General features: G+C 32.9%; 1 protein-coding gene and 1 long non-coding RNA gene across 4 annotated transcripts; both read left to right on the forward strand.

Annotated features, from left to right (window-relative positions):
* Positions 1-329: 329 nt before the first annotated feature.
* On the forward strand, positions 330-1,627 carry LOC128160602 (uncharacterized). Its single transcript, XR_008240308.1, has 2 exons — positions 330-402; positions 1,457-1,627. It is a non-coding gene; the product is annotated as an uncharacterized LOC128160602 (long non-coding RNA).
* Positions 1,628-6,075: 4,448 nt separating this feature from the next.
* Positions 6,076-13,525, forward strand: LOC128160581 (uncharacterized). Of its 3 annotated transcripts, XM_052823930.1 has the most exons (7): positions 6,076-6,591; positions 7,060-7,239; positions 7,584-9,690; positions 9,783-9,941; positions 10,168-10,338; positions 11,022-11,106; positions 12,504-13,525. In XM_052823930.1, the coding sequence occupies exons 4-7, from the start codon at positions 9,790-9,792 to the stop codon at positions 13,194-13,196; spliced, it is 1,101 nt and encodes a 366-aa protein (XP_052679890.1). In that variant the 5' UTR covers positions 6,076-6,591; positions 7,060-7,239; positions 7,584-9,690; positions 9,783-9,789; the 3' UTR covers positions 13,197-13,525. The 3 variants fall into 3 exon arrangements, with proteins under 3 accessions (XP_052679890.1, XP_052679877.1, XP_052679882.1); XM_052823917.1 differs by having other exon boundaries at positions 7,584-9,941; XM_052823922.1 differs by lacking the exons at positions 6,076-6,591; positions 7,060-7,239 and having other exon boundaries at positions 7,368-9,941.
* Positions 13,526-16,881: the final 3,356 nt, after the last annotated feature.

Raw genomic sequence — 16,881 nt, forward strand, 5'->3', positions numbered from 1 at the left:
TAAATGACGGCTTTGTTTATTTTATGCCTAAATTTTTAAACAAATTTTTGTCAAAGGTTTCTTAGCAACTAATTATCGCAGATGCTTGAAATTTTAACACATTATTTGTTTAGGCATGCGATATTGTGGGATATGTTTTTGTACCAATCACAAGCCAACTTCCAGTGAAATGTCGACTTTGCTTATTTTGTAATATCACATCAGAACTGGGGTATCACTAGGGAGCATTAGGTCACAGATATCTTGTTCATTACAAATAGCCTTTTGAGCAATATCATCATGTAATGATTTATTTTCATTATTTCCAAGGCAAAAGGAGGGGGCGGACAAGGAGTAATACCACCTGATGCCAAAGGGCCAGGAATGGGGCGGGGACGGGGACGGGGACGGGGTAAAGGAAAGGTCTGTTTATTATCAACCTTTATCTATAAGCCTTTATTGGTATTATACTAGTAATCCATATGTTAGCTTTGGTTTTACCTCTCTTGTACACGAGCCTCGGTCGAGATTATTGTCGGATTGATATTTGAAACGGTTAATGTAGACCTTTACCTTTTTTTTAATAATTTGTGTTAAAAAAGTTTGGTCCAATTTTCGGTTGCGCGTTGCAATTAAAATTGGGATATTCATGTGTCTAGTCCACTAAGTTGCATAAAGATCCTTCCAATCAATTATTGCTAATACGTCTTAATCTTGTATCTTTACATGGTGATAAATCCTAAATTATCAAACTGGTGTATTTGATTTGATTTTGTATCCCAGTTCTGATCATCATCATTGGAAAACTTTTTGTTGATGCGCTAAAATGTTGAATGCACGTTGTGTTCTCTAAAGAATCTAAAGAATCGATGGACTTTCTTTAAAATGTCGAAAGTATATAAATTCTGATAACTAGAACAAATACAAACATACTAGTTTGATGAATTAAAGGTTGTCATGGTGTGAAATGTATGTTAAATGGAAAGGTAAAAGTAATAAGGATAACCAAATGATAAAAGTACATATAATAAGGATAAGCAAGGTGCAAAATTAAAATGTGAAAACATAGTTAGTTCTATATTAAAAATGACAAACGAGTGAAGTTTGGGCTGAATTTCAAAACACCTATAATGAAGGACCATTCTGAGATTGGGGGAGAGCGTTTTTCAAATAAAACCCTAAATATAAGCAAAGTACATTGCCACGAATGAGAACTGAGGGATATTAAACTAAACACATGTGCGTGTATCTACATTTGGCGAGATAAAAAGAATTCAATTGATAAAATAATAGGACATGTTAGATGTTATAATGATAACCATTTTCATAAGAATATATACAGAGGATACTTGCCGTTGTAGATTAGTAACTTAAGTAAATGTCAACAAAAATTTTAAAGGAGAGCAAAACAAATTGAAAAAGAACCAATATGTGTATGCATGTATCTCTAATAAATTGACCATTTTCTTTATTGCAGTGATAAAACAACTTACGTGATATCTTGTCTTTCAAAGTCAAGGCCATTTCAAAGACAACTCATGTTCGTCTTGATTTAATTGATTGTTTAATGACTGTATACACCGACATTTTAAAAGTAAACTAGCCTTCAGTTTGAATGTAAAGAATTGAAAATAAATGAACACAACTCTATGAAGTTAGATATTGTTGGTTTTTGTTAATGGTTAATTTTACTGGTTTTCAAGAACTTTTCGTCCCATAATTATGAGAGTACAATTACTGATATGACAAAGACATTTTATTGGTTATTCATAACCCTCTTGACCAAGAACATAATAATTATGTAACATTGCTGTATATATCATGCCAATACATACAGGCACACAACAAACCTCACAGATCACAGACCTCATGCTCAAACGACATCTGATCATTCAGTTCTTTTTTATAAGCATTTTTTTAAAAACGTTTTGATATGGCTTATTTGATCATCGTCGATAAATAACAAACTTATTCAATCAAAGCTTCTAACTTTTAAAAGAAGTCTTCATTACGGTTCGATCATTCTCTATTGATCAATAAAGGAGGTCAAGAGCTTGTTAAATGCCGTTTTTTGAGAGACTGTAGGCATTCTAGATACATTTCGTTAGTCAAAAATGGACAAAACTCCGAGGTTTGTTACTTTTATCCTTCATATTTCAAAACATGATGTTTAAAATATGATATTTCATTATTTCTACCAAAAATTTAAACCCTGGTACACCCTATGAAACAAAGATATTGTTATGAAGCATCATTAAAAGAATTTATCGCGATATATCTTGAATTTCATAAACCTGTAGGCATCTTTCATTTACTAGATCTTGACCTTAATATATGTATTGTTTAAAATATATATCGTATATTATATGTTATTCAATAAGTAATCTGATTTAAATTTTTGACCACATTTTGAAGTACAAGTTTTTGAATTTATTGCTTTTTTTCACAATTTACCGTCATGGCGTCAGGCATATCTAAGGTTTAAAAGTTGCATTCTCCGAAACAGTGCAGGCAGTGGGACTAGCAATATCATGATATTTCACAAAAAAGATTAACCGATGCATGTTTAAGATGTCAGCATTTAAATTCACAATTGATGAAAATGTTATATGGCATGTAATAACAACAGCGAGCAAGAGTTTTCAAGTAAAAGGGACGTTCACCATGCAGTGCACGTGTGTAATCCTGATTTAAAAATAGATCAGCATTCCACCACATTTGAACGGTGAAAAAGGGGGAGCGGGTCATCGCAACAAGTTGTAAAATATTTGTCTATTACGGTACAATGTAAGTAATAATTGGTGTTGGATTCTCATTATTACAAGAGAGTCATCAGTTTGGATTAAAACAAATATATATTATACAACTGGATTGTTTACTTGAGGAACTAAATCGCCAAAGCGGAGTGTGACCCGATTTTCGTTCAGTTGGGCGATTTCATTATTCTTAAAACGGGATCATAACTCGCGTGTCTTACTTAATGTACATTACTGCATTTAACAATTACTAATCAAGTGTGTTTCTTAATTCGATAGATTTCTTCCAAAACATCGTACCCAAAGTATAATATACATGTAGCTGTTACAAAAAAATGTCAAAAAATACATCTGACCCCCTCCCCATGGATCTCTGCCAATGGATGAGTTCATTCGTTGCGTTAAAGGTAATAGCAAGATTTCGCGCCATAATGTCGCATTCATAGTTTTTGCGCGCCGATTAGTTGACGAGTCAGTTGGGATCATGCGAATACACCATGTGTTTACATCACAGGCACGTAGCATCGGGGGTTGGGGTAAGGGAGGCTGCTTCCCCCCCCCCAACTTTTTTTGGCAGCTGGCACTTTTCTTAACTTTTTCATGAATTTGAGAATTCACACTTTTTTAATTGCTTGTCAAGATGATTTTGATGAAGCTGCCCACACACATTCAAATACAATACGTGTTTGTATACCCTTTCATATTTCATATGGTTGGACATTTTTAAAAATGCCTTTCATTTGATTTTGCATCTTAATATACAAATACAATTTTAAAAAACGACTATTACCTCTCCAGGTTTCAAGCTTACATGCACTTATATGATATGTGTACATTCCTAAAAATTTAATTAATAAAACTAGACACGATCTCGTTGCGAGCAACGAGGAGGTCTTCCGTGCGATTTTTTGAAGGTTATATGACCTTGAGTTTGATATTTGACCCTTTATCTCCTTATTGGGGCAACAACAAAAAAATTGATGGTTGAATTTTATTAGGAACATCATTCTCAGCATTTTATTCTATATTGATTTTCAAAATAATGTTTTTTAAAATATTTGTTCTGTTTGAGGTATGTTATCAAAGTTTGGTTCTTCTGGCCCCTTAAAACCCATTAAAACCCCTTAATACGGAACACATGATAAAATAATCATAATATGTTGTTAAATAAATGTGAGATGAATATTTTTGCTTCCTAAACATATAACAAAACATTTTTCAGTAAAGTGCTATAGAAGAAAGACTTTAGAGCCCTTTTGGTCCCTAAATTGAAGGGCCAGCCCCTTTCTCTTGGCATCATACGAAAGTTCTTTTGATATTAAACATATTTTGTTCAACAAGTGTTTAGAAATTCTTTGCCGTTTTTTAGCTATCTGGGATATGACGTTTTAGGGGCCGACCCCTAATCTCCTTATTGGGGCCAGATAACGAAAATTTTATGATTGAATATTGTTTAAAACATCATTCTAAACATCTTTTATTCTATATTGTTTTTCAAAATACTTGTCCTTTTTGAGATATATTCGATCGAAGTTTTGGACTTTTGCCCCTTAAAACCCCTAATTACGTAACGCATTATAAAAAATATATAATGTATAGTTTAATTAGTAAAAGATGAACATTTTTGCTTCTTAAACATATGACAAAATATTTCTCAGTAAAGTGCTATGGAAGACAGACTTTAGAGCCCTTTTGGCCCCTAAATTGAAGGGCCAGCCCCTTTTTCTTGGCATCATACGAAAGTTCTTTTGATATTAAACATATTTTGTACAACAAGTGTTTAGAAATTCTTTGCCGTTTTTGGGCTATCTGGGATATGATATTTAAGGGGCCGACCCCTAATCTCCTTATTGGGGCCAGATAACGAATTTTTTATGATTGAATATTGTTTAAAACATCATTCTAAACATCTTTTATTCTATATTGCTTTTTAAAATATTTGTCCTTTTTGAGATATATTCGAACGAAATTTTGGACTTTTGGCCCCTTAAAACCCCTAATTACGTAACGCATTATAAAATTTTTATAATGTATAGTTTTATTAGTGAAAGATAAACATTTTTGCTTCTTAAACATATTACAAAACATTTCTCAGTAAAGTGCTATAGAAGAAAGACTTTAGAGCCCTTTTGGCCCCTAGATTGAAGGGCCAGCCCCTTTTTCTTGGCATCATACGAAAGTTCTTTTGATATTAAACATATTTTGTTCAACAAGTGTTTAGAAATTCTTTGCCGTTTTTGAGCTATCTGGGAAAGGACATTTTAGGGGCCGACCCCTAATCTCCTTATTGGGGCCAGATAACGAAAATTTTATGATTGAATATTGTTTAAAACATCATTCTAAGCATCTTTTATTCTATATTGCTTTTCAAAATACTTGTCCTTTTTGAGATATATTCGATCGAAGTTTTAGATTTTTGGCCCCTTAAAACCCCTAATTACGTAACGCATAATAAAAAAATTTAATGTATAGTTTTATTAGTGAAAGATGAACATTTTTGCTTCGTAAACATATTACAAAATATTTCTCAGTAAAGTGCTATGGGAGAAAGACTTTAGAGCCCTTTTGGCCCCTTATTTAAGGGACCAGCCCCTTTTTTTGTTATCAAACGGAAGATCCTGTAAATATAAATTTTATTTGCTCTATATGTTATGGTAAAATATTTTCAGGAAAGGAGATAAAGAACGAAAACCATTAAAAATTACGTCGTTTTTTAAAACTCTATTTTCGGGTCCAGGCGAGCTTCGACGCATTTGAAGCCAGACAACCACAAATGCCTTTAAACACATCTACAATCTTTTGTCTACAATCCCTAAAAATTTAAATTCAATATCTTTTTTCGTTTAGGAGGAGATAGCAGGACAAAATGACCCTCTAAAAATCACTAAAACGTCAATATCTCCCGAACGGAAATGACGTCATTAAAATAAAAAATTATATATAAGGTTTTTATCAATATCTACAAGATCTGAAATTTTCACGAAAATCGGTCAAGTCGTTTTCAAAAAATCGCTTGTACAAAAAAGCGTAAGAAAAAAAAAAAATAAAAGGGAAAAAGAAACAAAGCAATAACAATAAGGTCTTCCGTTGGAAACGGAAGACCTTAATAAATGAATTTCAAGTGATATACATGTACTGCAATGTTTTAGATGGAAGAAAAGACTGACATTTCGTCTTAAATTTGCACGTTCCGTTTATAAATTTATGATCAGCAGCGAAAATTAAAATTCATTTCTGATAAGATAGCCTTATTGATACATGCATGCTTTCATTGAATAATTTTGTTTAGTCAGGCAAGCTTTTTGAAAAGCTATTACTTGTCATTTTTAAAAGATTATATATGGATGGCGCTGCAAACAAAAAGAATCACTTGAGCGTTTTATTGATGCGAAATATAAACCAGCAATTAAAGTACTTATTAGTAAACATTGTCGTCTGAATCTGTCAAACAATGTTACAATGCACTACAGACACAAGAAAGGAAAGTTTAAAAGTAAAAAATCATATTATAAGGACCTAAAAGCACAGGAAGCGAAGATAAATTTAGCTACACACCGGGTAGACGACGCTGTTAAAGAGGACCACTCTTACTGTAAAGACAAACCGCCGAATCCAGATCTGTCAGACCTCGGGCCGTGGAATTGTTGAACTGGATGTATTGGCGAAGTGTATGTTTTGTGCATCGTGTAATACCCCGTTGCATCTTTCTAATATCGAAAGTGAAAGGAGATATTGACTGGGAAGTATAGTATACTGTTCATTCCATGCCAAAACAATGTTTGCTGGGCTTTAAACGATGTAAAAACTGGGAAGAGGAGCCAAGGGGCATTTGACGTAAACTCCAAACTTGCATTAGGTAATTATTTCACTTTTAAGAATGGTTTGTTATTTATAACAAATAACGGATACTGTCAAAAAGTATGGCGCGGATCCATGTATTTTTCTGGAGCTGTGGGGTTTTCATCTGTTTATCACTCGGCTAATAAAAAAAACCATTTTAAAAACCAACAAGCAAATTTAAAAAAAAAACCCACACATTAATGATAATGATTTGTATTTTATAGGGATGCATGCATGTACATATTAACATAACTATACATTTCAGTATTTCTATTTTATGTACATGAATTTTGGCCATGCGTTTTTTTGCAAATGTTTGAATGGTCATATAATTGAGTTAATCTATGGTTGCTTATAGAAATTCAATTCCTCAGAAATCTCTTCACTTGTTTCCTAGAACTAGTAGGCAGGATATCGACACATTTAACACAAGTTGAAATGATACCTTGCTTCGGTTTATACATGTTTATTATCGGTATTTTAGCTGTTGTACACACTGGACTTGGTCCTGTACAGGTGAACAACCTGCTCACAACCTTAAATCTCCCCCCAGTGGACCCTACAACATTAAAACGGTGGGAATACAAAATCGAATCTACACTGGAGACCATAGCAAAGTTGTCTTGCTATGAGGCACAAAAGGAAGAAAAAGGGAAATGGAAAGGTACTAATTAAAACAAAAATAATTAGTGAACATAAAAGTCAAAGGCATGGTTTGAAAATGATTTTAATTTATTCAATGTAGTGAAATTTGTTGAGGTGCACAAACTGCACATGTTTTTCTACTTAAAGCAATAATTAATATAACTCTTGCATCTTAAATTTGTGTGAAATAGGAATCACGATTGCCAGTCAGTTTTCTTATTATTAAGTTTGAATAATGATTATAGTAACTGATTATGAAATGAAGGATATGTTGGTAATAAAAATTATAAATTATAACCAGCTAATGTTGATCACCTATACATATTATTATCTAGTTCTTTACTTATTTGTATCTCTTTGAAGATGGAAGTAAGCTTCAATGGAGGCTGGCAGAAACGGGGTACAGGTTGGAACTATGACAGTAATACACCTGAGCTAATTGCGTGGACCCTGAGGTCCACGCAGAAAATATATAAGCGAGGTTAAACCGGATGCTATGGGGAAAATTCAGCCTGCGCATGAGCTAGCCTGGTTCCTGTGCGTAATGGGTAGCTCAGGGAACCAGGCTAGCACACGTTTATCTGAATCGGGATCGGGATTCCATGCCATATGCACACATAAGTTCAAAGGCGCTGTTATTGTAAAGTTGTCGGTAAACAGTACAGAAACAAAGTATTCCTTTTAAAGAAATGATCGGCATGTGATATGAACTGTCAATATTATAAAATAAGTTAATGTTATGTCGAAACTACAACATGCATCAAATAGCATAATTTGCAATGTTATGTTGTTTTCCGAATACACATGTAACTTAACTTTACTTTTATAGTAGGCGAGGCTAGAGTACTTCCCGATTAAAATGTTTAAGCATTTAAGTATGATTGAATAATTATGTCACTGTATAAAAGTTTAAATCTCAAGAAAGATGCATCAAAGTATGAAATTAATTTATACAAAGCTGTCACTGCATAGTTATCGAAGTATTACAAATCGTAATGTGTGCGCAAATAGTAGAATTCGCCAAATGCCTGATACTATACATGTACATGCAAACTTCATTAATAGATATATCATAATTATCTTAGAAGTATGAACACTTTCAATTCTGAGATAAAAAGTCAGGGCTATACATATACGTAATACAACGTACAAATTTAGTGGTTAAAAGCAGGGGGCTAGAGTGGGTGGAATCTCTGATAATCTTAAGACTTTCTCGTTCTCGTTGAAAACACATGCAAATGGTCCACGTATTGTAGTCATTTTTTAAAGGACAGCAACTTGTTTAAACTTCAAAGTACTAACTGTTTATCTGCACAGTCCCTCATCTCATGCTTGAACAGAAAATTACAAAAAATTAAATTATAAGAAATCACTCATTATCTACCCAACTTATACGAGTATAACCTGGCTTTGAGCAATTTTCGCTTTTTTTATAAAGGTTATAAAGCGTAAACTGTCCCAACCCAGGTTATACTCGTAGAACTTAGGTAGACATTAAGTTAATTTCTTAATTATTGTTAGTAAATGTATCTTATTTTTCAGACTGAGTATAGTTAAACTAGTGTGATGGTCAGACCGGTTCGAATACCGGCGCCAGATAGCTCAGTTGGTAGAGCACCTGACTAGAGATTCAGGGGGCCCGGGTTCGAAACCCGGTCTGGTCCGTCATTATTTCTCCCATCCCGTTACATTTGGTGTCGTGACTAACCCCTGGATCTGACAGGTGAACTCCTGCCAGGGGAAGAGTCTGGGGGTGATCTTCAGGGACAAAGATCATTTAAGGGGGAAGGAATGTGACGGTCAGACCGGTTCGAATACCGGCGCCAGATAGCTCAGTTGGTAGAGCACCTGACTAGAGATTCAGGGGGCCCGGGTTCGAAACCCGGTCTGGTCTGTCATTATTTCTCCCATCCCGTTACACTAGCTAGAATAATGATGAATAATTTATATTTATTTCACATTTTAAGTTTTGCAGTTTGATCAAATACTTAAAACATTTATGTATTTAACTTAATTAAATTTATGACTGAAATATTACTAATTAATTATCATGGATGTTCCTTCATGATGCCTTTTATAATGTGTATCATTCTTTTCACAGATATATAGTGGTGGTCACATGTATGAGTAAAATTAACTTGTATATGATTTAATATAGGTCATGGATCATTAATTGGAAAAGAATCAGGAAAAGTAATTCAGTTTTCAATAAGAAGCAAGTCCTGCCATGTATGTAGCCTTCATCAGAATAAAGATCATACTATTCCATCTCATGATTGTTCAAGAAACTGGGATGGGCCAAGTAAAGGGATGGAACCGGACATGGCAATAACAATGGCCCGGGACTTGAAAAAGACTGGCAATCCGATTAATATTATCCATGGCGACAATGATTCAACAACAAAATTCCGTCTTCAAGCTGATTTTCCTTACGTGGAGAAAAGAGATGACACCAACCACACCAAAAAAAGTATAACAATAAAGCTATATAAATCGAGACAGAAGTACAAAGTTCTGAGACAGCCAAATGTTATATCCTATATTATATCCTATATATGGTAGATGCATCATGTATGCCATCAAAGAATCTCATGAAAAGGATCCAAAAAAGTTAAGAATGTCGTTGGATCTTATTGTTCCACACTTGTATGGGGATCATTCCAAATGTGCCAAAGAGAGTGCTACCTGGTGCAGTTATCTAAAGAACCCTTCAAAGTTTAGGTAAAGACTTATGTTCATGTCAATATAGAAAAGAATTTAAAGTATCATAAATTTATGTAAGGAGGGTATTACTGTATTCTCCATGTTGATATGTCCTTAGCTCATATCGGTCTGTATATCCAATGTATTCATGATAAAGACCAAAATAAATGATGGAAATTATGGAGAATAAGATTACCGTACTCAGTAATAGAGGGTGTTGATTTTATAACATTCTTTTTGACAGGTATCGAAGTCTACCAGAAGGCAAGCCTCTCACATGCGTTGACCTGAAGAGTGCTCTAACAGATGTCATAAATAACCTGAAAGACAGAGCTGCTGCCTTGACCAACCTTGGATCTACACAAGCAAATGAAAATTTTAATTTCATTGTCTCAACGAAAGCTCCAAAAAACAAGTAAGGATTGTTAAAAATTAAATGTGAAAGTATATGTATACTTTTTTTTTTTTTTGGAAACATTTTATTGAAACTCTTTTACAATTTTTCATACATGGTACCAGGAAAATTAATATATAGCATAATATTATGCAAAAGAGTTATATATGATAGAGAAAGTAAAAAGAGAAAGAAAAAAAAAGACAGACAGGCAATCACATCATGTACATCAAACATAAATCAGCTATGTATATTTTACTTCTAGTAATAACTATAGTAGATTTTGGGTTTATAATTCATAAGTTCTATGTAATAGCTAATATATATGCTACCTACAGCAAATCACAAATTGCTTTCCATTCTCTTTCATATTCTAAATATTTGCAGTTTTTTTAATAACATAAATTTCTGAATAAGGAATCTGTCGGCAATTATGATACTTAAACTAAAAAAGTCCAGTTTTTGGAGAGGTTTGAACTTACTGGCAAAAATGTATTGTTTTACAATAAGTATCAATAAGTTCTGAACTCTGTATAATTTATTATTGTTGTATTTACCAAAAAGTATGCTTCTTTTATCATCAATTATGTATATGTATACTTGATTAAGATGTTTAGTAAGTTGATGCCACTAAATATTGAGCTTTAAAGTGACTTGCATTTAGTATTGTAAATTGTTTTATAACAAAAGAAATATCTACACAGGTCATTCGGATCAAGTAAATCTTTGACAGGTAGAATATCAGCATCTGTATTGCAAAAAAATGAGGGCCATGGATATTTATCAAAGGCAAGTGAGAGAAGTATTATGCTTTGCATAAATTTGTTCAAACTTTAACCACAGAGTACTTCTAAATAAAGGATGTGCAATTATTCATATTTACATTTGGAAATATGTTTCCTTATATGAACCTATAAAATAGCCAAAACGTTCAACTCTGTGTGAAAACTAACAAAATTAAATCAAATTATAGACATTACCGAGATTTTATATTAAACTTTGTAAGTCTGCTACATTCAAACCATAAGAATGTGCAATAAATTGTCATTGTGATGTTATAAAATTGACCTCTTGACTGGTTAGGCAAATATTCATACAGAAATGAAGGTTGTTGCTTTTTGTAGGTTCATATATTTAGATATGTAGAAATACATTTGCAAAATGTAAATATATATAGATTTATATTACATTGCATTTTTTATATTGCATCATATATTAGCCCAAGATTGCTGCATATTGACCGGCTGATAAACAGTGACCGAGGGCTAATATAGGATGTGATATAAAAAATGCCAGGTCATGATTTTTATATCATATACTTATAGAAAGTATCAAAGACACAATTAAAAATAAATCATGTGATGATTGATTATTGTGAACAATTTGCCCTTGTCTACATATTCTGTCTCTTATAAATCTCCCTGAAAATTTCGCCACAACTGTTTGTATACCAAGTTGATGTAATTAATTAATTATTCGACGTCATACTCAAAAATCAGAGTTGAACATCACATTTGAAACTTTATGTTATATTGATAGCTTATATTATTTAACGAAAACAGGTGTGTAATAACAACCAAAGAATGCCAGAGAGGGTAATGCAATATATAAAACATGCCTGTTTAGGAGGGTAACAATTGAAATTCACATCCGTGAGAAATCATTGTAATCCGATGTGAAGCGGAGGTTGACAATTGTTTTCATTGGGTGTCAACTTTTTCAACTGTTACCCTTCCAAACAAGCACTATATATTTTATTATACTGAATGTCTTAATTTTAAAGGAAACTTTACTGCTTTTATTTTATTATTTATTTGCATTATTTCAAACGCATAACATGACTTGGTGTGAATTCTACGGCGAACCGTACGCACATAATTTACACGCATGTAACAATTCGTTGTGTTACCCGTTGCCAAGTGTGTTGCTATCGCTGAGGGTAATAGAATGGATTATAATCTGCATCTAAACCAATCAGATTTCAGTATTTAACATGAAATATTAATAATAAATTTTCATACACACCCATAGGGTTTATTAAACATAATAAGGCAAAGTTTGTATATATCGCACAAGTTGGAAAAGGGTATATTTTCTATAAGTACACGATATACATGTATGATTTCTGTCTGTCATTTTTAAAAACAAACATAACAAAAAATTAAAATTTCAACTCTCCTTAATAGGTAAACAACGCAGTTGGATTATCCCCAGGACAATTCACCATGAAATTAGCAATGAAAACTGCGACCAAGCGGAAACTTCAGAAAGCGAAGCAGATGAGCTTACAAGGGAAGAGAAAGCGATTTGTTAAAAAGATTAAAAAAAGCTGTAAGGAGGCCACAAATGAAGTCCACGAAGGAGTTACATTCTCTAAATATGCTGAATTAGATCATGATAAGGAGCAGGAACCAACCAAGACAACAGAAATCCCACAACGCCTGACACTTCCTAGAGAAAAGTCTTACACGTATGTCACCTTCGACATTGAAACAACAGGCAGGGGGAGGGACTGCGAAATTTTGCAGATTGCAGCTGGAGAAGGTTTCAATGTTTATGATCATCCACGCTGTAATATAACTGAGCAGGCCTCATTAGTAAATGGAATACAGTACAACAGGGATACAAATACCATGTTCCATAAAGGAAGTGAAGTAAGATCCAAGCCTATTCAAGATGCACTTTTAAATTTCATTGACTACATTAGGGAAATTCCTGAACCAATACTTGTTGGGCACAATGTCTGCAACTTTGATCTTCCAATCATTGCTAACAAACTGAAAGAATTCAACCTGTTCGCAGAGTTTTCAAAACATTGTGGGTTTTGTGGACACGTTAAAAATTGCCAGAAGAGTTTTCAAAAAATCAGAGGTGGGTAATTTTCAGCAAGAAAACTTGGTTAATAAACTCACAAACTGCACATTTTCAGCACATGATGCAAAAGAAGATGTTCGAGCATTGCTGTCTGATAGCGCTACATGTATGAATTGATGATATAATCTGTGTGATAGTGCTACATGTATGAATTGTTGATATTATCTGTCTGATAGTGCTATACATGTTTGAATTGATGAAATTAGATGTCTGATAGCGCTACATGTATGAATTGATGATATTCGCTGTCTGATAGCGCAACATGTATGAATTGATGATATTAGAAGTACTTGCTATGTACACCTATTAAAATTTGAATACCTGTATCATGAAATCCATTGTTATTGTCTTTTAACAATTTTATGTTAAAATGGGAAAGTTTAATCTCTTTTGAAATCGATTACTGCCGTTCAAAAAATGAGAATCTATAAGTTATGAAAATTCTTTTTTTTCATTATTGCACAGCATTCATAGTGAACATATATGACATACATGTATAAAATCAGGAATGTTTTAAAAGGAGGGGGAAGGGTTGGAATGTTCAATCCACCTTTGGAAAGTTAAAACTTACCAAAATCACATAGTTTCTCATTTATAAATATCAGCGACAGATGTCACTATAGGAGAAATTGTATTTCAAGTGCAAAAAAGTCAAATTCTATCTGCAATGAATACTGCCCCCCCCCCTCCCCTCTTTCAAATCAATTTCTTGTTAACTGATTATTTCCACTTGATATCAATCTTCTTATTTGATAATTAAGCAATTGTATTCCCAACAGCTGCAATTACATTAATGTGAAGCATCCATACATGTAACAAATGCATAATTGTATGCACTTCAGAATTATATGTGTTACATAATTTCTACAAATGTGATAGATTTACTATTTCATAAACAATTGCAAGATATGAGCTGCTCATGAGCAAATAATGAGAATGTTTTGGTATGGGATATAAAAGCAAGAAGTTCTTTTTTTGTTTTTTGTGCGTATGAGTTAATTATTAGAAGCTAATGAGTATGTAAATTAAACTTTTGAATTATCAAAATCCAAAAAAAAATTAAGTTACCATCAATAACTAAATCAATAAAAACAAAGGATAATCAAAACTCAAATTTGTGGACATCATTATTTTTGACAGACACATTGTAAATTAAAATATTTCCCCATTCTAATCATTTTTTTTGTATGCATTTATTAAACATTAATTTGCATGCGAGATAATACCTCCGCAGAGGCTCTCTTTATATACATCACCTGGGGTGCCAGGGGCCCCCTGGATCAGTAATGCTAATCAGCGATATAAGTGAATCAGTATTTATAATTGTATTCTTTTTTTAGCGTAAATAGACTTAGATATGAAATAACAATTGATATAATATACGTATCAATATTGTATATACATTTGTAGAGCATTTATATATATTGTACAAGGTATTTGTTTTCTTCAATATGTATAATTGTATTTTTTTAAGCGTAATTAGACGTAAATATGAAATAACACATTTTGATACAAGTAATAGTAAAGTAAAATAAGAGTACTATTCGGGGAGGTATCAATTGATATAAAATTCATACCTGTTCAATGAAATATGTTTAGCAATAAATATACAATCGGAACATAAATGCAATGCGGCAGGACTAACAACAGCATCACAGTCCAAAATTGCCTACCGCATATATGTGAAGAGGGACAGGTCTCCCTCTTGTACATTATAATAGTACATTAATAAAGTTTATAATATTTCATTTATCATATACTATTTGATAATTTTTCAAGAATGCTGAAATTTAACTTTACACATTTTGATTTTTTTTACAGTAAGATACAATTGCATTAGCGCATTTTTTTAAAAACAGCGCATATCTTCAGATGACACATGTTCGTTTAAGATTCTACGTTTCATTTTATATTTGTAAATTTTGCATGCAATGAATGACAAAGTGTTGTCTAAGATAAGAGTATATTTGTTGCTCGTGAAAATAAAACCAATGACAATCAATTTCCATGTAACATCAATATTTAGTATTAGAGAAATTTTCCGCCAAAGTGGCATTGTCAAGTCAATTCTAATCATGATGTGAATTAGCTAGGGTATCTCAATTCTCTAGTTTTAATGCACAAATCAATCATTAATGCTTAACAATTCAGTGTTTGAATGACAAATTTTAGTGAATTTAGGAACCAAAAATAATCTCAATATCTGTCCATACAAGTGAAATATTCTCGAGATAAATTGATTTTCTTATTTAAAAAAAATATACATTACTCTTTAATTCAAGTTTTATGCATAAATTTAAAATATGGGAGTAAAAAGTTTAAAAATACTTTATGGTGAGAAATTATCCAGAGATCTGCGATGTAGATACTACATGTAGCTGCAGCCAGGTATTATCCAATATATGTATAAATTACTTCAGACTAGACAATAAGACATTAAAATAATATACATGTATATTGATAGAATCAAAATAACAACAACAACAAAAATGCAGTTAAAATCTGTCCCAAGATTTTTTGCTTCATTAATGTGTTTTACGGTGCTACCGTTCTGGCGAGCGCAGCAAGAATTACACATACCTTGCATCATTGTCAACTTATAGTTTTATTTAGGTATCAACGAACGTCAAAGAATTTTTGAGAGAGTATTGCTCTACAATAAGTATGCCAGAGGTACTAATTTTAATGGTTATGATACATACAGCGCAACCCCCTACAGAGAGAGAGAGAGAGAGAGAGAGAGAGAGAGAGAGAGAGAGAGAGAGAGAGAGAGAGAGAGAGAGAGAGAGCCCGGTACCTGTTTGTAGGTGTGTAATTTCCCACTTTTAAATTTAATAGTCTGACTATATGCAATATCTGCATATTTTTATTAACTGTTTATTTTTTCATTTTATTCCTTTTTTCATTTTATTCCTTTTTATTTAGTTCAAAATGTCCGAACACATAGTTCAGCCAATATAGAATCGAAAATGCCATTTACAAAACCCCGTGTATTTGTTTATCTCCAACGGCTGAATTCTCGTTAAATCTCGTGTTATGACGCGTTTCCGCTTTCCTGCCCTATTGTTTATTTCCTCCCTACTCATACTGTACATGCATGCACAATTAGCTTAAAAATGGATCGATATGACATTAAAGTATAACTCTTGCTAGTATATATACATAAAATCTCTATATTAAAAAATAAAAAAAACAAATCATATGTCAATGAGCCAGGTATCGCAGTCAATACTGAAATAGGCAGTACACTCATTACAGATGTTTGATCCACCTTTAAATTTATCGCGGGAAATATAGCGCGAGTGCACTGTGACGTCATCCATGACTTTGTTCGTTTTTGTTTACGTTTCTCGACTCAATTACGGAGGTATGGAAGCATATAACAAATCTTTTGAGTCTCGCCAAAGCATAATATTATGCGGTACTCAAAACGTGTCTTCAAACTTTAAGTCACCGTAAATTACAAGTTAAAAGTCGGCCATTTTTGGGCATAGCACCACGGGTGAAAACATTAGAGAGCATTATTGGACGTAGACAAAAAAGGTTGTTTGATAAACTGTAGGTTTAGCTCGTTCTTTTTCCCGCGCACACTAGTTCTTAGAGCTCGCTTCGCTCGCTATTAGTTATTCATAAATACCCCCAACTTTGCTAGCCAAGGGTTTGATATATACAGGAGGGGCGCGGATCAGA

Source organism: Crassostrea angulata, chromosome 1, assembly GCF_025612915.1.
Source record: "Crassostrea angulata isolate pt1a10 chromosome 1, ASM2561291v2, whole genome shotgun sequence".
NCBI classification, from domain to species: Eukaryota; Metazoa; Mollusca; class Bivalvia; order Ostreida; family Ostreidae; genus Magallana; species Magallana angulata.